The sequence below is a fragment of the Nilaparvata lugens genome, chromosome 4 (genome assembly GCF_014356525.2).
Source record: "Nilaparvata lugens isolate BPH chromosome 4, ASM1435652v1, whole genome shotgun sequence".
Taxonomy (NCBI): domain Eukaryota; kingdom Metazoa; phylum Arthropoda; class Insecta; order Hemiptera; family Delphacidae; genus Nilaparvata; species Nilaparvata lugens.
This window is the reverse complement of record NC_052507.1, coordinates 65,169,024-65,193,939: the sequence shown is the minus strand read 5'-3', so window position 1 is coordinate 65,193,939 and position 24,916 is coordinate 65,169,024. Positions and strand designations below refer to the sequence as shown.

At 33.7% G+C, this 24,916-nt stretch overlaps 1 protein-coding gene and 1 long non-coding RNA gene across 2 annotated transcripts; both read right to left on the bottom strand.

Annotated features, from left to right (window-relative positions):
- Positions 1-257: 257 nt before the first annotated feature.
- On the bottom strand, positions 258-1,546 carry LOC120350913. The gene is made up of 2 exons (XR_005571099.1): positions 1,344-1,546; positions 258-329 (listed from the first exon to the last, which is right to left on the bottom strand). It is a non-coding gene; the product is annotated as an uncharacterized LOC120350913 (long non-coding RNA).
- Positions 1,547-2,396: 850 nt separating this feature from the next.
- LOC120350912 lies at positions 2,397-12,571 on the bottom strand. Its single transcript, XM_039426209.1, has 6 exons — positions 12,425-12,571; positions 10,899-11,734; positions 9,807-9,903; positions 6,131-6,232; positions 3,887-4,042; positions 2,397-2,624 (listed from the first exon to the last, which is right to left on the bottom strand). Exons 1-6 carry the CDS (start codon positions 12,446-12,448, stop codon positions 2,571-2,573), a joined length of 1,269 nt encoding a protein of 422 aa, XP_039282143.1. The 5' UTR covers positions 12,449-12,571; the 3' UTR covers positions 2,397-2,570.
- Positions 12,572-24,916: the final 12,345 nt, after the last annotated feature.

Here is a 24,916-nt window from a genome sequence, read left to right as displayed (position 1 = left end):
GTGATTATCAAGATATGGTACAAATTAGTTCTCAATCTGATGTTTAATGTTGATAGGGGTTAGATTGATGAATTGAAGCATGAAGTAAATGGTTTTTTTTATGCTCCTCCAAGCACTTGTGAAAATGAATAATAATGCTAAATATTTGTTTCTTTATGTGAAGCATTTAGTACTTGAGGTCACTATCACAGTCTGTATTAAATCTTCTATACGTTATAAATTTATAAAAAATTAGATCAATGTTATTGTGCTACTCACGAACTATTAATTCGAGTTCGACATCTGACGTACGTGGCAGTCAATGAGATCAAAACAAAAATATAGAATATCTGAAACAGGTTTTTGAAAATCTGAAATAGTTTAGAACACACACGAAACGGAGAATCCGAAGACCTTCCTCAAGGCGTTAGATCACAATAAATATCGAAAAATGTGGAGATTTTCCCTTACACACGTTGAGATTTTTCGTTGAGGCTAGGTGACTTCAGGCAATCCTTTGGATTTTTCGTTACATGTACAGCCTCCTTCAAACAGGGATTTCTACTTAGTAGCAATATGATTATGACAGTATGTATAAACCGCAGCTATTTGAAAATAAGAGAAGTATCGTTATTATCGTTATTAAATTTGCGATGAAATTCGGGAACAAAACAAACTTATCTCTTGAGAAAAAATGCAACCTCCAGAAATTGTATTGATTGATTCACCCATCTCCCAGCTCCCAATCTGCCAGTTGTGACATCTTTTCTTCTCTTTCTTATTAAAAATAATAGACTGTCTGTTCCGGTTTGGTATTTTATCACATATTATTATTATGTTGATTATTGTAGGTCAACATATTCATATATGGTAACGGCTCATAAGAAAAATAGACAATATATGAGTAGACTAGTTCTTATTGCAAAAATCACATTGCATTATTGCGATATAAATATAAATGCTCATAGCTCATGTTAATTACGATTATTTTATTTGGTAAACAATTCAGAATTAATCACGCTATTTGATGTACAACATTGACATTTAGCCTGATTTTCTAAAATTATAAATATCTCCTAAGTGAATATATTCTGAATCAAAATCTTAAATCGAATTGATACATTCTGATATCCAGTTGGAATTTTTCAATTACCAAGAGCTGTCAAACATGTATTTGCCAATGTCTTTGATAGATGTGAATAATCTTAGATTCGTATAGTATATCAATGGTTGGTGTGAAACATGTGAGTGAATCTCACTTTTCTCGTGTTAAATAAATATGTGTTGCTTCTACACATCTCTATATTCTATTATATAGATAAGTATAACGACTGAGTAGTTTTTCTTGAAGTATTTATATTTACCTTGAAAACAGTGAAAAGTTGATTTCTATGAACCATCCTCAAAGCCAAGCTCACTCACACTCCTCACACCTCAATTTGTACAAACAAATAGACTGATAACTACGTGTTAAATAATCCAAGTTGATATTTTCCTCATTCATTTCCTTCAAATTTTCCAAAGAATTATCACAAATGAGAGGAAGTATAGGATGCACAAGAAGAGAAACTAATAGAGAAAGAAGGAACAACAGGATGAGAGGAAAAAGAAAATGTGGAAAAAGCAAACACAACCGAGACATACTGTTTTGAATTCTGCTTATCAATCCTCGAAGATAATATGAAACTGTATTAAGTATTTCAGGAAAAGGATGTGCGATATCTCCTATTACCTGAAAATTTACTTTGTTTAATCGGGTATCGTTTTTTTGTGGTTTTCGATTTGAAAATAATGTCTAGTTCTATTTCTTTTCTTCGAATAATATAATTACTCCATTACTCTCTTATGTATTTACCGTAAGGCTTACGTTCAGGGCATAGAATTTTAGAGTTCGCAAATTTTATAAGAAGCCGAAGTGAAATAAAGCTCTATAATATGAGAAACACAAGTGAATTAGAAATCTGAAGCTCCATATGAGAAGCAAACGTGATATGCGCCCTTATTAACACGTCCTAGGTTCCAACAATATTTGTACAAGTTTTTATACGAGTAGACTACCAATAAATAAATTCGGATTTGAATTCTTTTTGAGTACCTAAATAACATGGTACAAGTCAATCTTCATGAAATGAAACACTTGTGCTATATTTTGTTCATACTGTATGCACCATTATCATTTACAATCATAATTATAATCAAATCAAATCAAAATCAAACTTCTAAATCAAATGATATCTATAAACAACTGTAGGCCTATTAATACAAGTTTATCGCTAGATAACAGATCTTTAGAACATAGGAGACAGACAGACCAATATTTAGAAACATACTTGGAATAATAAACTATAAAGGATTCGTGCGATCAGACAATTTTATTTGAATTGGAATTTTGAGACAAAATTGAGTTGTTACAAATATATTCAAACACATTAATAAAATTTGAGTGTAGATGTGATTTGAGAGTAATATTTTTAGTAAATAACAATCAACCATTGAGGCTTTAAATAAAGAAGATGAACTTGAAGATAGCAAATTTCAAACTTTGAAAACCTAAACAATATATATCCAATAATGTTCATTCCAAACTGTTATCAAGAAGACAGTTTGTTCAGTAGACTGAAATAGGAATAGGCACCACGAATTACCTGAAATAAACCATATTCCCAATATAATAGATTTTTTAGTCAATTGAGTCGTTATTAGTCAATCCATTCAATTACAATAATTCACATAAGGTACGGTAATTATACCATAGAGAGATCATGGAAAAGCATACATATAAACCATAACATGAACATTCCTATTATTATACTATAGAATAAGCAATATATGGCTATTCTCTGATTATACTCTTTATGAATCACGCTGAAATATATAGAATCCTGAACACCGGATGACCGTTGATTCTAAATAACCATCTACGACTGAAAAATTATTTCCCTCTCGTCGTCCTCACCCCCCCCCCCCCCACACACACACACACACACACACACACCACACACACACACACACACACACACACACACACAAACACACGCGCACGCACGCACACGCACGCACGCACGCACACGCACACACACACACACACACCACACACACACACACACACACACACACACACACACACATACACACATACACACATACACACATATATATATATATATATATATATATATTTCTTTCTCAACCGAGAAGACTGCAGTTTTGAATCCATCCCAGTCTGCAGTCAAAACTGCAGTCTTCTCGGTTGAGAAAGGAGACACAGTCTCCGAAAATTTCCGTTTAATGTAGGCTATGTTCAAGCAGAGAATCCTATCGTTCAACTCATCAAAGTTTGATCCGCAGCTCAGTCTATGCTGAGGCTTGAAATAAGCTCCATAAATAAATAATAAAATTGACAACTTTTGGTCGGTTTCTATAGTGAGTTTCACTGTCTTGTATGAATTCCTCATAAATAGCATTGATGCTTCACATTCAATCAATGCTAATAGTTAGAAGTGAATTACACTATAGAAAATAAATCATTAAAATGATTCAACTATTAACGCACAAATTTTGTTTCTGAAACGTTCATTAACACAAATTAAAATGGAGCATCAACTCGTCCATTGTAAATTTATTTATACCTATTATTGAATTGTCGGCTCTATCCATCAATCACTTTCTATTTTGTATCTTTATAAATCTTGTTGAGTTTCTACTTATTATATAGGTACATAGGAACTTAAATTGATCTTTTCAATGCTTGTTGAAACTATAGTCGCTTGAGATGGCATAAAACTAAATTAATTTTTAAATATTTTGAAGTCTTCCTGAGAAGTCGCTTCAGTTCTTTTCTATGATCACCTTAATACATGAGTGAATTAACGAATACATTGAGAAGCGTGATTAATTGAATACATACCACAGTGACATTGTTTCTGTTGAGTGTAAGCACATTATGAAGGCCAACCTTCGGTAGGTGATTGGAACGTATCATGAGAATCTGCAGAGCTCTTGTGTACCATAACCGTTTGCCAATCCAGTTGCATTCGTACAAAGCCAGTCTCAACTCTTCTCCCTGTACAAATGGAAATTTTTTTAAAGAAGAAACTTCACCGTGCGAGACAATGACAATAATTGCAAGTATTTTGAGTTGGGCTACTGATAAGTTGATCAAATACAAACTAGACGATTGAATTAGCAACAATTTCGTTGTCAAAATGATAGAAAACTTCTGTCAATCACACACTAACCAATCATAGAGTGAAAATTTCGTCATCACGATTACAGCCAATGAGAGATACTCAACAGAGAATATGACCAATTACAAGCCAAAACCAATGAGAGAACAATGATTTTTGTCGTCATGGTTGAATAACAAAGAACTTTGCCAACCACAAACTAAACAATATAAGTAAGAGCAGTGATTCTGTTATGACATCATGACGACAGGAGATAGGAAGGATGCTTCACCAAATAATCATAAGCTTCACCAATTCAATGAAAGAGTCAATAGAAAATATATTTTTTTTTATAATTACGACAGCCAAATAGAGTTTAGGAATAAGAAGTCACCAATAACAAGCTAACTAATTGAAAAGTTGTGATTTTTTGTTCATTATGACACCAATAAAGTTGAGTAGATAATAATTTAACAATTAAAAAGCTTACCAATGAGAGAGAAAGAGCAGGATATTCGTCACCATGACAACAGTTGAACCAATTTTAACTGATTGATGTAGTTGTGTGAGAGAGTATCATTCACGAATCAACCAGCGGTGCCACATATGGAGGGGGGAGGGAGGGCGATACTGCAACCCTCAAATTCCTTGGAGGGTGAGGGGGTTTCCCAAACAAGATCAGCAGTGTTAAAAATAATTAATTTTGGTTATTTAGGGGGTGGTGCGTCATTGGCCTTGGTGGCGGGGGTGGGCACTCTTGATTCAGCCAAAGAGTATTTTAGCGGGAGAGAAGACAGATAATAGAAGCTCAAGAAAATAATAGTTGAAGCAATCACAAGCTGGCCTATGAGAGAGCTGGGTTTTGTCGCATCAACGACATAAATCAAGGCGCGAACAGAACGATTAAGTCGCGGTTTAGATTTCGGCTACGATCGATACCACTAATCAGCTATGATAAAAACGTTTAAATGTCATCTCGCTGGATGAAAATCGAGACTTAACCATACTACTGTTCATACGCATGCTCTGCAATGTGTTTCAGTTACAGGAAGGTCGATCGCGATCGCGAGTGAAAGCTGAATGTCGACGTGACAATGTGCGAATGTGCGAACAACCAATCGGAGCGTGAGTGGTGAAAGATATGACTCACTAGGTAGGTACCGGCCCAACCTATAGTTGGACAAGAAATTATGGATAGTGATGGTGGCCTTCTTAAGACTTTACACTATCCAACAGAAAAATTCAGGAAGAACCATTTGTTTTCAATTAGGCTGAAAGAAGCTTCAGAAGACTTATTATTGTTATTATTATTATTATTATTATTATTATTATTATTATTATTCATACGCAGAAGTTAAAAGAGAAATAAAGAGCTATTTCATAACAAATCAATAGAAGAATAGAAGATCAACATATAACTCAATTTAACATATAAATGTAAACATCATAAAAAATATTTATTAATAAATACAAGAAGAAGAAGGAATTATATTATGTTTATGAACTCTTGCAAGTCTGATAAATAATGTATTAAAACAATACCCCAATATAAGCTAAAATTAGCTTCATGGGGTAGCCACAAAATCTTAATAATAATAGGAGATCTAAATTAATTCTTTCAGTTCGTACATTTATCATTATTATTGTTATTATTATATTATGAAGATCTAAATAGATTCTCACGACATAATTATGTGATAAAATATAAGATGTTATTATTTTATGATCTATCATGAACATTGTAAACTATCATAATTATTATTATGTAATGTGAGAAAAAATTGAATAAAAAAAAATTATTATTATTATTATTCCTTTTCCTTTTTCCTTCGTCCTGGTACCCCCAGAAGAAGGGAGATTATCATAGAAAATATTACAAACAAAAATGAAAAATACACTTATAAAAAGAAATCTTACAAACAAAACAAATGACCACCTTCTCAGTGGAAATAATAATAATGAACAGAAATGTGACAGATTCTTACCTCATCTTGTAATCGTTGTCCGTTTTCGCTGAAAATGTACTCGGTCATAGTCACCGTGATCACAATCAGGCCATACTTCACTTTCAGAATGAACTCGCCTTTCTGAAAATATAAATTAAAATATCAATATCACAAGTTTTGGTTGTTCAAAACTTTGTAATAAAGTATTTTAATAGGGCTACTAGAAAATATAATAAGGGGACCACTAATTTTCAATAATTAATATCACAAGATTGATTCCATAAATTATACAGTTGCCTATCTTCTTATGGGATCAAAATATACAGGGTGATCCATAATTATGGTAAAATATTTTAATACGTGATAGTAGAGGTAAAAATAAGAAAAAAAGTTCATATAAACATATATCCATAAACGCTTCATTAGCGAGCTATACAGAGTGGAAGATTTAGCCCGGAATTCAGTTCCTCTGGTGAAATATACCGATGCTGAATTGTTTGGGGACTAGTTTATGAAAAACTTATGCTGGATTCATATGGCAAAATATCTGACAAATTGAATAAAACTAGTCTGGAAGCTGTAGTGTGAGTAGTTTTTGAGATAAAAGTTGAAATATGCAAAAAATCTATGTAGAAAAACACAGACTTCTGCGTTTGATGCCCAATAACTTTCTTTAATGACCAGTAAACAAATAATTTTTCGCACTAAAAATTGTAGAGAATTTAATTCTGAAAAGAATTATGTAAGCTGTGTTAACTAAATTTAAATAAAAGTTGAATAAAATGTATTCTTATGTAGTTACTAAAATTTGCTGTTTATGAGGAGAGGACTGATAACTCATAAGTTGTAGCTGATTGCAAATAAAATATTCGGTTTTTTATGAAAAGTTTTTTTTTATATGAAAGTAGCATATCTAAATGACATTAAACTATACCAAAAGACTAGTTGATTATGTCATTAAGCCTGGGAGGAAGCTCAAACAGAAGTAGATGATCTCCTATGATTCCTGCCCAAATGTTTACTGAAAACTGATGTTGTGGAAGATTAGGATTGATGGCATGAGGATTCTCAGCTGCACAAATATATGTTGGTTGTGAACGTTAACGATAGCTGTTCTTGTATAGTGTGCCTCGTCAGTAAATAAAACGGTTGTTAAAAAGTTTTGGTAAACAAGTTTTACTAAAAACCATCGGCAAATACCAGCACAGGGAATACAGTCTCGTGGCAATAGAGTATGAACTTTCTGGAGGTGGTATGGATGTAATTGTTGCTATTTTAGTATCTTTCAAATAATGGATTGATTCACATTAAACTGCACTGACAATTCTCTCGTGCTCTTCTCTGGTTGTTCATAAATTTCATGAAGAACTTGTTCTTCTAACACAACAGTCATAGTAGATCAGGGTCTGCCTGCATAAATGTGCTCTTTGGATATCAAAGGATCTGTTTCAGACAGACGTTGATGAATAGTGGCAAAAAACCTTGAACTTGGACATACTCGGTTAGGAAAGTTCTCTTGATACAAACGTCTTGCTTCAGTACTATTACAGTTGTGTCCCATTCCATACATTTAATGCATGTCAGCTAATTCGGAGTATGAATAATGAATGTCTAAGATTACCTGCCATTTTTCAAAAGTTAACACTTAAAAGCAAAGTGGAATGGTTACAAATAACTGGTTAATAGATTAAACAAAAAACACAGCGCGGTTACAGTAGGCCTAACTTACAGTTTGTTTTTTTCTGTTCAACAGTGAGCTAGAATATTTCTGAAAATAATTTTCAGCTGATAATTTCTTTTAAATATTTTCTTATTTAAAACATAATAAATCAGCTGTTTTGGAATAGCTGTTATTAAAATCCATGTTTTATTTGCAATCAGCTACAACCTATGAGTTATTAGTTCTCTCCTCATAAAACAGCAAATTTTTGTGGTGTAATGTACTACATAAGAATACATTTTATTCAACTTTTATTTGAATTTAGTTTACACAGCTTACATAATTCTTTTCAGAATTAAATTCTCTACAATTTTTATTGCGAAAAATTATTTGTTTACTGGTCATTAAAGAAAGTTATTGGGCATCAAACGTAGAAGTCTATGTTTTTCTACTTAGATTTTTTGCATATTTCAACTTTTTCCTCAAAAACTACTGACACTACAGCTTCCAGACTAGTTTTATTCAATTTGTCAGATATTTTTCCATATGAATCCAGCATAAGTTTTTCATAAACTAGTCCCCAAACAATTCAGCATCGGTGTATTTCACCAGAGGAACTGAATTCCGGGCTGAATCTTCCACTCTGTATAGCTCGCTAATGAAGCGTTTATGGATATATGTTTATATGAACTTTTTTTCTTATTTTTACCTCTACTATCACGTATTAAAATATTTTACCATAACTATGAATCACTCTGTATAGGTATAATGGAATACGGTACGGTATTTTCTTGTGAAATATAACATATTTGAGATACAATTGATTGTTATTAACAAGAATCAACAACAATTAATATTTGCCGTATATCAGATACACTGGAGCAGCTTGAACCACAGCTATATTGAATCACTATAGGAAAGGAGGTGGAAAAATAAAAGTGGCTACGCCGTCCTATTATTCCATTGACTCTATAACCAGAATCACTATAATCCGTTCCAGTAGTCATTGAAAGTTTGAAACTAAATTGTGAACTAGTGTGGTGGACTATGGTGATGTAAGTTTATAGTTCAGTTGGACCTGTAAACGTTCACTAAGAAAGGGTTTAAAAATTTCACAAAAATACTTTCAATATCTGCACTTTCCATAGCTTTTTAGCTTCTTCGAACCTCCTTCGAGAACTAAAGGGACAGAAAAATGTTGAAGTTCGGTACATAAGTTCAGCTGAGGACTAGAAATAGCTTCAAAATCACTCCAGTATTCGGCATTTTTCCGGAATTTAATTGCGATTCTCCTATGCTTCCAAGAATGACTGAACTACAATAGTTCATACCTACAGAGGTTTATTTTTAATGATGTGCTGGAAGTAATAGTCTAGGACTAGAGGGTTTCGGAATCTCGCCCAGCGGCTTTTCAGTTTTTCTTTGCATTTTCCCTGCTGTTTCAAATATACCGTTTGTGGTCTTAAAATGGTTGGATAATTAATGTTTAAAATGTTTGTGAGAAGTTAAAGTCACCAGACGTTTCTTTTGGCCATCGCAAGAGTAACAATATGGAAAATGATACAAGGCCGGACAAATAATAGTTGGATCGTAGAAAAGCAGAGTATAAAACAACCAATACAAGACTATCAAGTAACCATACGATTTGATGATTCAAAAGCTCAGTAGAGTTAACAAAAATTCGAAAATATTCCAGTTCACGAATGATTGATTATAATTAATCAATTAATTATGAATTCACTTGAAATGTGATAATTATTGATGGATTCCATTATCTTTCACAATAATCAGGAATATAATCTCCAGGAATATAACGTTTTTAATTTGAGTAGAGAATTTTGTCTGGATTTTTCAATTCAAACATGATCACTAAAAATATACCAATTATTGGTGAAAATCTCTTTTTTGGTACGGTATTCTACAATCATTCTTAATCCTCACTTCCATTTCACTTCATTGAATTGTCACAAATAGTAGTAGGCCTATATGCTGTGAAATACTTGTAGACTCCATCTAGACTATGAAAATAAATTTCCAAATCGCTTTATAACTCACCAGAAATATGAAAATTCCAAACACAATCTGAAGACAAATGTAGGAGTTGACAAAAAGTATCCTGATATTGGATGCATGGTTTAGCTGCTTTACTTTCCTGTAGAATAACATTACAAATACATTTGAAGTTGAACAGTATTTGAAGTTTAGTTTTTAGTTTGAAGTATATAATCATAGAAGATAAAATTTTAAGTAATGAAAAATAATTTTATAGGCCTACATAGAATAGGAGAGGGATTTACTCCCTCTGTTCTCTAGTATCAGGCCACAAGTACCGTCCACGCTTGACGCTAACTTATGATTATAATAATATATGAAGTTACATTTGTGGATTATGAGTTTAAACCAACAGCTGATTCATCTCAGTTCGGACTGAGATGGTGTATACATATATTACATTTTCTTATTCTCACAAAACCTATATGCTTTGTTTATGATAAAGATTTTTAATGTTCACAGTATCATCGTTAATATTTGGAAGTTGATAATGATACCATGATAATCGAAATTTGAGTTTTCCATGGAGAATAATTTTGATTAGAATATCATATATGCAGACACGAACGTTATCATTCCACTTTGAAGCAACTTCACACCATGCCGCCATGTCAAGATTGAAAGAGTTCAATTGAACTTGAAAAGAAGTAGAGGATTGATGGTTATAATAAATAGTTAAAGGCTATATCGATCGAGTCCCTTCAAGGTTGATTTTATCCATTTGTTATAATTATATTATGCTTACTTTTAATTTCTTAAGTGATATTTTTCACTCGTAATTTTTATATTTTAATCTTTATATTTAAAACCAATCTTTATATTTGAAACCAATCTTTATATTTCTTCATATTTTCTTATTTTTCTTTATAAATCTTTATATTTTAATCCAATCGATTAGTTCTCCTAAGGATTGTTATCATGTTCAACTTGTTTAGCTGATGAAATATTATCTAATAAATCCTCTTTTGACTTGAAATCGTACACTTTTCCTGACCCACTAAAATACTTTCTGACTAACCAAATACTTTGTAATACATCAAAAAATATCTTCTTACTCACCAAATTATTCTCTGAATCACAAAAATATTATCTTACCAAAATATTTTCTGATGATGAGCGACCAGTCTCCCCATAGCCGATTGTAGAACTGTCTCAAACACATCTCCCGCAACTTTTCTGCTTTCGTCACAATCCTCAACCAAACCATCCATTTCTCTAGCATTCAAATGAAACAGCCTCATCTCACCCACAATATTATTCACGGAGAGAAACTGTAGTATCTGGATACTCCTAGCTAACACTGCGGCACAGTAGATATAGAAAAACTCAACGACAGTTAGCAATGTGTACTCGGGGAAGTTGGTGATCTTCAACGAGAATGAAAATGGTGAATAGAGTAAGAAGGGGAGTGTTAGCTGGTCGATTGGTTTCAGATGTAGGAGGTAGGAAACGAATCCTGCTAAGGGAATTAGAGTTAAGCTTGTGAAAAAATAGAACATCACATTAGCGATCACATTTGCCCGTCTGCATCCTTCCACAGTTGTATTTCTGAGGAGTGTTTCTTTTATCACCTGCGGTTTTGTGTCACCCTTCAGTGCAGAATCAGCAGTTATTTTCGCTGAATCAGCAACACCGTATGGAGAAATGGCGAGGTTGAGGAGAGTTGTGAATCTGTCTGACATCAGAAATACATCCACTGACAACGAAAGGATCCCCAGCGATAGGATTAGGTTGTCGACAGCGGATACGCGTGAATTGAAGCTCCACTGTTGCCAGTTTTTGTAGATTGCTATCACTGGTTGAACGGTGATGTAGAGGATTGCGTAGAATAAGCAGTTTCCCCTCCAGCGCACCTGGTCTGGTGGATAGTACTGCAGAAAGGTAAGATTTTCTAGAATATTTGATACGATCTCTTCTATTTTCTTGCAATCCTGTTGGAAAATGTGTCAAAGTCAATAACATATTAATGTGAATAGCTATATAGGTAGGCCTATATAGTTTGTTGAATTCATATTGATAGTGTGGAACTTTTCCAAAATTGAGAAACACTGATTCTATATTATTGTCAATTCCACTTTTGTAATTTTACTTATTGTATTGTACAATATTACAATATATTTATCACTGTTGTAATACTATCAGAAAAATAACATCAGTAGCTTACATGAGTTCTCGCGATATTCGGCTGACGGCTGTTTTAACGCTTAACGATTGTCGGCCGACACTTTGATCTGTCCCCTGATTGGTTGAAAGCTTGAAACAGCTGATTCTTAGCCAATCGGAGGAAAATTCTGAGTTTCAACCGATAATCGGTAAGTATGAAAACGACTGAATATCGCGAGAGCTTCTATAGCTTTTCTTTGAAGCACACACCTTCAAAAAAGAGAAGAATATTGAGTAAATTTTTTGAAAACTTGGGTACATTCTACATAAATATGAATGGTCACTATAATTTATATGACTCCTCTCATAGCTGAATTTCTTAGTTACGTACACCGTTTTTAAAACTTTTACATTCTTCAAGAACATTATCATATTCTGGTTTCAATTCGCTGTTGAGATGAAAGAACAGGAATGATATGAGCTGAATGTTCAGTATTCACTTCAGTATTAACTCTTACCTCTTCATCCTCTTTACTATTCATTGTGGAATTGTTGGGACCACTCCCCTCTAACAATATTTATTTAGAATAATATGTGTTATATCTCTTACAAATTGATTACCAGTTTGAAACAGATTTTTCTTCCTTTCAACTCTTCTCGTTTGAGCTGAGAATATCCTAGGAACAAAATAATTCTCCAAGCCTTGCACAGAAATACAACCAAATCTTCTTTAAAAAAACTCGCGACATTTTCACCCCTTTTATGTGAAGCTCACGCAATTATCGTTAAAAGAACCCTGTTATCAGATTCACTGAGATCCAATTCACCACTGAATTCTATATAATTATGACAGCCTCATTAGTCCCACTCTTGCGAAGGAAATTATCTCCAACATTGTGACCAATCTTCCTGAAATAGGTCTCGAAGATTTCAGAGATTGTGTAGTTGAGAGAGATTGAAAAACTATTATTATGCTGCTATTAGTCTGACGAATTGCTGCGATTATATGGAGATTGTCATCATAATGAGCCAATTATTGAGATGTTTTCTTCGGTAAACTCCCAACGCCTGTATACTTGGGTTTATTCTTGGATTCTCGAAATTATTACAAAGATTACTAGAATGTCGTCATCAGTGCTCTATCAGAAAGCATTTCTGATGATCATTATTTTTGACTATAATTGTTGCAGTTGAGAATAAGTCGTCTCCAAAGAGGTTCCAGTAGATTTTTTTCAAGCTACTCTATGATACTCGAGGTAACACTCCAATCCAATAGGGGAGTTTATCCCCATTTAAACTATTCTCAACTTTTTTCAACTGACGACAATATTGTTAACTTTTCCCCATACAGAAGGCCTTCCATCCTTGATAACATAATTTTTATTTTTTATAAATATTTTTCAAAAAATATATTGTAATCTAGTCTGAAAGACTAATGAACAATTTGTTCTAATATAATAAAGAGTTAAATTAATAAGATAGGTAGTTCTCACCAGGACTACTTTTAGCAATATTAATCTTCAATCTTATGCTGCTTAATGATAAATCTTTGACTGACAATCTCTACCGCTTATCAGTGATTCAAACTTCAGATTGAATATTGAGATTTATTCAAACGACGTTATTTATACAAGCAATGTCAACAGTTCAAAGTAAATCCTGCTAATATAATTATATAACATAACAAAAGTTATACAAGCAATTCTTGGCACACCTTCATATTTTATATTATTTTCAATATAATGCAGTTGATACATTGAATTTTAAATTATGCATATAGAATTCAATATCTACTCCACTTTACCTTATTCAGTGGAGCCCCTGATTACGCGAAACATAAAACATTCTTGGATATTATGCAATTTCCTTGCAAGCTCTCTCAAGGGATATCCGTTTCATTTCGGCTGATATTGGATTCTTTCGAATGAGCATCCAATACAAATTTCCAGTATCAGACAACAGAATGTCCGAAAGTCACTCATCATAGAGATATTACACTTTCATTCAATTGAGCTCCTTGACATGAGGCTCAAGCCGTTGTCCGATACCGTTCGACGATATATTTTGATCATAAACAAACTTTACCTTTTCAACACATATTCTTTGAACCCCTATAGAGATACAGTTCTTTTGTAAGTAAGATTGACCAACTATAGGCGAGAAAGGATACGTGAACAACATGCATGTAGAATATTAAAGGAGTTGTGCTCTTGAAAACTTGATTGTATGGGAAGAGATTATGTGGTATTTCTCCATAATAGAAAGAATTAGACACAATGCCATTATATTCTGTTCAAAAACACTTTACATCACAGAGCCAAGTTTCGTGCTAGGTTTTGCCACACCTAGTTGTGCCGCTGTGATGTGAGTGTTTTTGAACAAAGTGGTATATGGACAGCATCAGTGTTTTATTCTCTTATAATTAATGTGCTTTAATAATAATGGGCCTGAGATGCTCAGAAAATGTAAACTGTAACTATTACTTTAATAATATTTTCAAGGAATTTCTCACAAAACTTCCTGTTTTGTTTCAAATGAACAATTTAAATTTTGTTTGTTACAGATATTTTTTGTTCACTCTTGAAGAAATCAAGGCCTTGAATCATGTGATAAATGGTTCTTTGTGAGTAAGCAATTATTATACTAGTAGTTCTGTGAACAGTTGACCTCGCGCTCAGTAGGACCTGTTGTTATAATTATGTTTTCTCAAAAATTAATAGATAATTTATCAATTTAAAATGTCTAGAAAAAAACCTGAATAAACATAGAGCTTTCTGTCCTATCTTACCGTGACGTGTCGTCCCGGAATGTGAGTGTGAGCGCTGTTATCAGGTCTGGCTGCCGTCGATACGCCAATCCAATCAACCCATCAGGGAACATTCTGTGCTGTCGTGTTGGCGAAAAACTGTGTGTTGAAATTGACAAAATAAGCTACCATAATGCTGATTTCCTACAAACTTCATTTCTCACTTTTCATGATTTTAGAAATCAATTTCTTTTCAATAATATTTGTTGCAATCTTAATCATCAGATTAAAAAAGAAAAATGTTTCCTATCAATAACTCCAAACTCCAAACTAGAATCACGGCCTCAGCTTATGGAAACAGAAAGTTAGTTGACAGAAGCTGAGGTCTACTTATAGCCCAGTCAACGAAGTGTTATAGAGGGAAAAGTTTGGAAGACAATTTTTGACCCCGCAGTTCTGTTTAGAGTAGTGAGGAGGTAAACATATCAAAAGTCCCCACCCCTACCCCCTGTGCCAAGGAGGTGGGGGTGGTTCAAAGGTACCATTTTTTGGTTTCTCGCATATAACTCGAAAATTATGCAATTTACAGACATTACTATTCTATAAGAAATTGAAGCTTACATAATTTCCTACAATATTGTAATGTTTTCGTTCTATTGTCATAGCAGATTCAATGTGGGGGGTGAAATTTTCAACTCTGCAACAAGTGTCAACTTAGCAGTTCCACACCTTCAATAGACGGGCTATAGAGATGCGTATTTTTGCTATGTTCACCTTCCAACTAGTCTTCATTAGGCTACAAAGTCAAAAATTGTGTACCAGATGTTTCAGACTCAAATGTCATTGTTAAGTGATCAATTGTTACAAAAATAAAATTTCACCTCCCACATTGAATCTGCTATAACAATAGAACGAAAACATAAAGTAGTAGTGAAATAATACATCAAATTGAAGAGAAAACAAAGCTCTACAAATCTACGGTGAGCATTCATTTTTACAATGCATTGTTGGAGAGTTGTAGGCCCCGAAACATAAAAAATAGGATTAAAAGCTGTTATTTTAACAATTTTACACTTTCAAGAGCGTATACCTTGAAAACTAGTGGAGATATCACAAATCACTACAAAACAAATATTGTAGAAAATTTATCGAGCTTCATTTCTGAATAGTTAGTCATGTCGGTTGAACGTATTTTTCTCAAGATATGAGCGTGTAAGTAAAACATTGAAAAATGCAACTTTTAAACCATCCTTATCCCTTTAGCACAAGGGGTAGAGATGGGGACTTTCAATATGTTCACCCCCTAACTGGTCCAAACAAAGCTGCAAAGTCAAAAATTGTGTTCGGAACATTCTCTCCAAATTCCTTTGTCAATTGGTCTATTTTTGCGTAACATAAGATCTTACACTCAACACTGAAGCTGCTGCAACAGTCGTGGGGATGTGTGTAAACTTGTGAAATTATACAACAAATTGAAGAGAATTTGATGTTCTATAAGCTCATGATCAGCATGGATTTTTCCCATCGATATTCAAAAAGTTATAAAAGCAAAAATAGCAAAAAAAAGGAAAATGTGTTTTATCAAAAATGTCACATCTTTTAGAGCGGATATCTCGAAAAGTGAAAGAGATATAGGAAAAGCTGTTAAATCAATATTTTAGGAAATGTAAGCTTTAATTTCTTATAGAATAGTCATGTCTGTAAAATGCATAATTTTCGATTTATATGCGAGAAACCAAAAAAATAGTACCTTTGAACCACCCCCACCCCCTTAGCACAGGGGGTAGGGGTGGGGACTTTTGATATGTTTACCTCCTCACTACCCTAAACAGAACTGCGGGGTCAAAAATTTTCTTCCAAACTTTTCCCTCTATAGACTACCCTTTTTTGAGCATTCATTGCCTGGACTATAACGTTGATGGAAAGATACATTTTCAAGATGTTCGATGTTTTTGCACGGGTAGTATTATAGTCCATTAGACATCTGATTTATGATGAATAATTCTATAGTCTGATTTTTACGGTAATATTGGTGTTCGAAGGAAACTCCTTTTCCTTTTGTATTATCCTTGAAACGCAAAATTAAAAAAAAAAAACTTATGTATACGTCGACGCAAAATTCAAAAAGGAACATACCTGTCAAATTTCATGAAAATCTATTGCTGCGTTTCGCTGTAAATGCGCAACATACAGAGTGGGTGAAAAGTCCTACACAAAGGTAATTTGACGGTGGGTGTGATTGGGGATCCTACTCAAATTGAAAAAACTACTTTACAATGACTTTGAAAATGTGGTCCGCCATCTTGGATCCGCCATATTGAATGCAACTTCATTTTTTTTAAATAGGAAGGTGGTCAAGCGATACATGATAGGGAATTTCAAGAAAAAATGAATGGCGGAAACCGCATATCAATATCTCAAACCGTTTCGGGGATATTCACATTATTAATCAATACTATTCAAAGCAGAAATGAAAGAAAAAAGTATGAGAACGGCTTAGTATCTCATAAAAAGAAGTGATTCCAAGGTGGGTGTGATTGGGCATGTTACTCGAATTGAAAATACTACTTTACTATGACTTTAAAAATCTGGTACGCCATTTTGAATGCAACTTTTTTTTCAAATAGGAAGGTGGTCATGTGATACATGATTTCGATACGGAATTTCAAGAGAAAATGAATGGCGAATACCGCACATCGATATCTCAAACCGTTTAGAAGATATTCACATTATTAATCAATACCACTCATGTATTTCATTTCTGATTTGCATGGTACTGATTGATAATGTGAATATCTTCTAAACGGTTTGCGATATCGATGTGCGATTTTCGCCATTCATTTTCTCTTGAAATTCCATATCGAAATCATGTATCACATGACCACCTTCCTATTTGAAAAAGTAAAGTTGCATTCAAAATGGCGGATCCACGATGGCGGACCTGATTTTTGAAGTTATTGTAAAGTAGTTCTTTCAAGTTGAGTAGGATACCCAATCACACCCACCGTCAATTAATTATCTTTGTGTATGAGATATTAAGCCGTTCTCGGACTTTTCACCCACTCTGACTCTGTATTAACATTTAAACATATTGTGAACATTTAAACATATTGTAAACATTTAAACATGAAGAGAAATGCAAAACCGTCGACTTGAATCTTAGACCTCACTTGCTTTAATTATCGTTGGCCAAATAAACTTGAGTCTTGATCATTGTGGTTTTTTCTCAAATTATATAATTGCTAGCGATATAATCATTAGAACATTTTCCATCTGTATTATAATATTATTATAGCATTTCAAAAATCGTTCAGGAACTAGGTACCTAGGTGATGGTACATGAAAAATCAATTTTTTTTGTATTTACAAGCAGGTGTAACCCGTGCTTCGCAATGGCTGAGAATCACAAATTTTCCCTCATTACTTCTCTTCTCTTCTTTACATGCCTATTACATGGGAAACCATAGTTGGCTAGGTAGGCTATCTTCCTCTCTTTTTTTCTCTCTTCTCCAACAGACCCAACCACAAAGCCCATGGTTTTTTATATTTTTAACATTTTATTGTGTTTTATTTGTTTCATAATTCTTTGTAATTTTGTTTTGCCTTGTTTTGTGTGTTTTTAATAAATTGAAATAAAAATTATGTAGATGAGTCTTGTTATGCTTTATGCTCTATTGTAGGAAATTATATTATCTCCAGCTGCATCTGCCATACAGTCGAAAAATTCGCTCCCAAGCCGAAGTTGGTCACAGATAAAAGCTGATATATGAGCAGGTAAGGACAGAGAATAGATAATCTCGATCTGACCCCACACACTACATCCACTTAGATCTGTTCCAATGTCCAGGTTGAATCAATTATTTCAATGATCGTACTTGATCGGTTCTTGATAAAATAGAACATGTCAGACACAATAATTGACAGGCTTAAGAAATAATCGAACTCAGAAAATGAATTGACAAAGTGGAAATATAATATAATAAAATACATAATTTGACAGTGCAGATTTGAAGCTTGGATTACAGATTGGAAATAGTTTAACATCAAAAAAATAACTAGAAATTTGCTTGTGCTGGCGTGATACCATGCATGATCTGACAGACTTTATAATTGACAAATTTAACAGTTTTTTTAAAATAATGAAAACAAATTATAAAAGATTTTAGGGTCGTGGTTCTGGCAGCGGAGGATAGTTAATCAACTACATGTTCTTATAAATTCTATACCAGATAAAATCTAGGATCTTAATGATTAGAAGCGCTTGTCGGCGTGGCCATTAATTTAACGAAGAAAATTTTATATTTTCTGCACTATGTTTTTCGAAGCAAAGATTGGGGCCCCAAACATAAAATAACTCACATGAATCCTCTTGGTGGTCGTGGTTCCTTTAAATAAAATTTTTGTATGATCGGTGGCTGGTCCAGGCTTTGGTCTTAGCACGTGTGGAATTTTAATTAAATATTTTCTTCACCAATCAAATTGGGGAATAATTAAATTTGAATTTCTAGAATAATTAATTGATGAAAAATTTTATGAAATAATAGATAAATTGGCCTTAGGTATTGGCTCACAGATAAAAAATACAAAAATCGAATAAAATTTCACTAATAGGTCTTTGGTAACTTTTTAACAAGGTCTTAATGGTGAGGATTTTAAAAGGGAAGTGTCTTGCTTTCTTCTCGGCTTTTGGCTAGAACCTTTTTCTTGGAATCTCTGTGTAATTAATTTGCATGAAAATTCGCCATTGGTGGAATGATCATGACATAGGCATGACGTCAGTGGCAAGCAGTAAAATATAATTCCTTCGATTACAATAATAACTTAATTTGTATGATTTTGTAAATTGCTTAATTCTCTATATAAAGTTCCCTGATGCAAAGTTCTATGATGCTTTTGATCATCCCTTTGGTGCCATTTCTATGACATATGATTGGCTTAGACTTGCCATAGAGATTCATCCACCATGTGACTAAGTTGAAACAATAATAATTTATAATTTAATATTTCTATAAAATTCATATTATAATCGAAACTGTTATAATTAATTTTGCTGCTCTTATCAATGATACAATATTCATGCTATGACCTTGTTCGTTACTACAACATTCAACATTATAATGTAATTTTGTGAGTAATAAATAATTTTAAAAATAATAAATTTTATTTATTTTTTATTGAAATTCTTTATCCTTTCTCAATAGTTCTTGATTTTAGAAATAATATTATAGCTTGCATTAAAATCCTGGCCTGACATTGATAATAATTATTGAATCAGTCAGCTGTGTCTGAGCTGTTACAAAACATCTGATCAATTGTAAACAAAAGTGTAACCTCCAAAAGTTCAATGAGCAATTCATAAATGGTTTGTACTTAATTGGCAAAATAAAAATAATTTTTATCAAATAATTCTTTGAAAATATGTGTAGTACAAAACGGTACTCTTATCTTATACTCAGCTGTTGATAAGTGAGCCTTATCACTCGGGTACTAACTGTTTGTTTGGTAAACCTTCTATTTTATAAGGGTAATTATAATTTTTACAGTTAATTCTCTCCTTTCATGAGATTTACTCAAAGAATCACAATATATATATATATATATATATATATATATATATATATATATATATATATTTATTTATTTATTTATTTATTCATCAGGTATTTTCCCATATTCTAGATGGAGAATATCGAAAACTTTCTCACAGATGAGGATATTCTTGCTAATTTGGATGGCGATCTGTCCAATCTCGACCTTCCTGGGATGTCATCAGATGATGAGGATGGTGACAAGACATTCGTGCCTCCAGCTCATACTGCTGGGCAGAGTGAGTCTGAAGATATCAGCTCCGATGAAGATTCACCACTGCCACCTGATCCTGGGGTAGAACCTGATCCTGGGGCAGAACCTGATCCTGCACCTGGACCTAGCAGGAAGCCCATCAACAAGCAGAGAACTAGGAGAATGCTTTGGCGAAATGAGGCATTCAATGAGAAACCATGGCCTGGACCTCTAGACCTTGAGGCAGTTGAGGTATTTTTATTTCAATATTTTATTGAAGAATGCTTGCTCTTGATATCTGAAAATATTCCTCTACTTCAGATAAAATATGATAAGTGAAATAAAGAGAGTTTTTCTCTTTTTTCTCAGAATCCTGATCCAGTTCGCACTCCACTGAGCTATTTCACAGACTACTTCCCTGATGAGTTTTTCGAGCTGGCATCAAACTTCACCAACATCTATCCATTATCAAATGGAAAGCAGCTGAATACCAATCCACAAGAGCTCAAACGTTTTTTTTTTTTTTGGTTTAAATCTTATTATGGGTGATATTCACTATCCACGATTAAAAATGTATTGGAAAATGAATGTTCGTTTGTCTCTGATAGCTGACGTCTTGTCAAGAGACAGATTTATAAGTTTATGAACTAATATCCATGTTGTAGATAACAATAGACCTCCAGCTGACTCCAAAACAAACAAGTTCTGGAAAATACAGCCTGTCATTGACACAGTTCGTTCAGCATGCATTAAATTACCTAGGGACAATAGAACATACTCAATTGATGAGCAAATGATCCATTTCACTGGAAAATAAATCACGCCCAGTTGGCTTGAAAAATCTTGTTTTAACTACTTCTGGGGGCTTGGTTCTTGATTTTGAAATCTATCAGGGGGCAACTACCCCTCTTCCAAACCCTGAGCTAGGACTTGGAGCATCAATTTATTATTCTGAGACTAAACTATTCCTCCTGGTAGCTTTGTGTATTTTGACCGCTACTTCACATCAATAAATCTTCTGGAAAAACTTTCTGAATTGAAAATTTAGGGAACTGGGACATTCATTGTGAATAGGGGAAGAGATATTCCTTTGAAAAAAAACTGAAGCTTCCAAGGGGGGAAAGTCTTGAGTATGTCAGGTCATATGGTAAAATTGTAGCTGTTGAGTGGATGGACAGTAACAAAGTCTATTTATTGTCCACTCACACTGGTATTGAGCCACAAAAAATCATCAAAAGATGGTCAAAAACTGAGAAAAAATTCATTGAAGTTTTGTGTCCAACTATAGTGAGTAGGTACAATCAATGCATGGGAGGGGTAGATGTATGTGACCAACAAATGGAACACTACAGGACATGGTTCAAGACCTAAAAATGGACTGTCAAATGTATTTTACATTTTCTAGATCTGGCTGTTGTGAACTGTTGGATGTTGTACATCAGAGATTGCAAAGCCAACAAAGTTCCCAAAAATAAGAGGAGTGATCTTCTACAATTTCGATTAGATATATCTGAAGCTCTAACATGTGCACCTGATCGGTCACGTGCTGTTCTTTCTTCTTCAGAGAGTGAAGAGGAACCTCTTCCTCAGAAAAGGTCAAAGTTTTTCAATCCACCTGCTAATCTCCCTGGAGAGGATAAAAGATATGACGGATATGATCACTATCCAACTTTTGATCCAATTGATAATCCAAAAACATATCGACTGGAAGGCTGCTCAAGTCATTCCAAAATAAGATGAAAAAAGAGCAATACTTACCTCTGCCTATCAAGAGGTAAGCATTGTTTTAAATTATTCCAAAAAAATAATCAAAATGTTGAATTGTAAAAATGACTGGACTATACTCAATCTGCTATACGGCCACTCAAAGGTTATGTCGTCGTTGTCATTGTCATCTTCTTACAGGGGTAGGCATTAATACCTGTTCCACCTTCAAACATTCTCCCACCTTTTTCTTGGTCTGCCAATACTTCTCCTCCCTTCTGGTTTGTAAGCAATGACAGCTTTCGGGATTCTTCCGTTTCCCATTCTCTCAACGTGTTCTCTCCACTGTTGTCGATTCCCGTCAACTTGTTGAGGTATGTAGATTACATTGAGCTCTCTACGGATATCGATATTATAAAGCCTGTCCTCTCTGGTGCATCCCTTCACTGACCTTAAAAATCTCATTTCGGCCGCCTGTAACCTGCTCCACTCCCTTCTCTTTGGTACCCAGGTTTCAGAGCCATACAAAAGTGTAGGGACGGCCATTACTTTATAGAATTTTAGTTTTGTCCTTTTTCGGGCTTTATTTTTGAGAGTTCTACAAAGGTTACATTCCTACAAAATGGAAAAACCACTCCAGCTTGGTCAATATAGGCCTAGGTTCAAGAAATATAAATTCGTTTTGAGGTCGAATTTATATTTTTTGAATCTATATTGACCGAGCTGGAGTCATTTTTCCATTTCATTGTAATGCCATCTATGTGTTGACACACAATAATTATACAAATTAACTCTTGAAAATGTTTGAAATGATATAAATGATCGAATTGTTTGATGTGGGAGTGAAATCCACATGTATTATTACAGAATACACTTCAAATATTATTAATTTCCCTTTTATTCTTATGGATAAGTATTACTACTGTTTTATAAAAATATTTTAATAATAGATTAAAGTACATAATAGATCAATAGATAGATGAATAGATTTAATAATAAATTAAATAAATAGATAATAGATTTTGATTGATTTTTGTACAATTAATTTGATTGTTTATCAACATTGAATGGAGTTTTTCCTCACTATCCCTAACCACAAAATTAGTTGAGTTTGGCCTGACCCGCACGATCGTGAGGATTAGTTTTTAGAAAAAATGGCAATAAGGGATTTTTTTTTATTTTCCCTACTCCAGTATGATGCTAGGATAGAGAAAAAAAGTGATAGACACTCGAGAATCATCATGAATGTTCCCGGCCTGAAAGGGATATGACTTGGAACATTGCCAGCAATAGCTGGAAGTAAGGAACTATAAAGACTGGGTACACGCAGTCGCCATTTTGAGTCACAGCATAGCATTCGTTTCAACTGTTTGCATTGCTTTGCTTTGACAGTGGTGATTATATTTTGATATTTTTAATAATTTTAATCCATTATGGTGGGGTGCTCGGCACCAAATTGTGCCAATAAAACAGAGAAAGGGTTTCGCTTGTTTAGATTTTCTACACATGAAAAAATAAAGGCAATTTGGCTTCAGATTTATTACTCTACGTTGAAAGCATTTTCCATTTTACTAATTGATTATCTCAATCTCAAAACAATATATAAAACAATTAATAATTAATTGCCAATTATAATGTGAACTTACTAACTGTAGGCTACCATACCTATTACAACATTATAAGGTACCTAATGTAGGTAAGTGCTGAAACTGAGCAGTAGCTTGGTTTCCAATATTATCACTATAGTGAGGTCCACATTATAATGACAGTATTTGATCAACTTTGGTTTTGCTATCCTTGTCTATCATTCGACAAAGCCGGTGGTACTATCCTTTTCTAGGTCCACACCGATGCCAATGATGTTTTTGACAGTGTAGAAATATAATTAATCAATGCAGAGAATTGGCATCGCTATTCTCCTATCTTTATCTACTGCCATTATAACGTGGACCTCACTATAGTTTATAGGCTTACTTACAAATAATTATCCTTGATATCATGAACTCTATAATGAATATTAATATTGTCTTCAAAAGATATCGATCCTAGTGGCTAAGATGACTCACTATTACAATACACTTGTAACGGCGAGTCTTCTAAGCTTGTGCAAGCTACAGTAGTATTATAGCCTAGGCCTATATCTTTTTCTCATCCAAAATCGGACTGATATGAATAATTTACTGGCCTACTGTGGTATTGGTATTTTTTACATCTAATAATAATCCATGCAGTAGTGAGTAGATTATTAATTATGATTGATAGAAACTTTTTCCTGAAGACTGCGCATTTCGAAAACTAATAAAAATGTTGAGGCACAGAGTTGAAGGACTACAGTTGGACTAGTTTTGTACGCTACCGGGTTTTGTTTAATTAAATACAAATCATTTCATTTTGTTCTGAACAATACGTTCATTTTTTGAATGTATCCTTGTTGGAAAAATATTCTCATCAATTTATGAGCCACTACAGTTCTTCAGTGATGGCAATGTAAATTCTGTCCAAAACCATACAATAGCGTATACGGATGTAACTTGAATTTGGCTCCTTCTTCTGTGACTCAAAATGGCAACTGCACGTACCTGGTATATAGTTCCCTAGCTGGAAGGGGAGTGTTAGTGCGTCGCGTTGCAAAGCTCTCTTAACACAGACACAAAAGAAGGAGAATGCTGCTAGGTAGTGGGAGTGATTAGTGGAGGATAGAGCATTGGACCTCTCCGTCTTCGAGAAAGAGCCGTGTTAGAAGTAATTTCTCTCCCACTTTTTTAATGTTCCCGCGCAT

What these genes read in the sequence shown, in the direction of transcription:
- LOC120350912 (XM_039426209.1), bottom strand. Translation starts at nt 12,448, where the DNA reads ATGAATAGTAAAGAGGATGAAGAG. An exon ending in GACAACGATTACAAGATGAG is followed by an intron (nt 4,043 to 6,130) that starts GTAAGAATCTGT and finishes CCATTTGTACAG; the next exon opens with GGAGAAGAGTTGAGACTGGC. An exon ending in ACAGAAACAATGTCACTGTG is followed by an intron (nt 2,625 to 3,886) that starts GTATGTATTCAA and finishes GGTTTATTTCAG; the next exon opens with GTAATTCGTGGTGCCTATTC.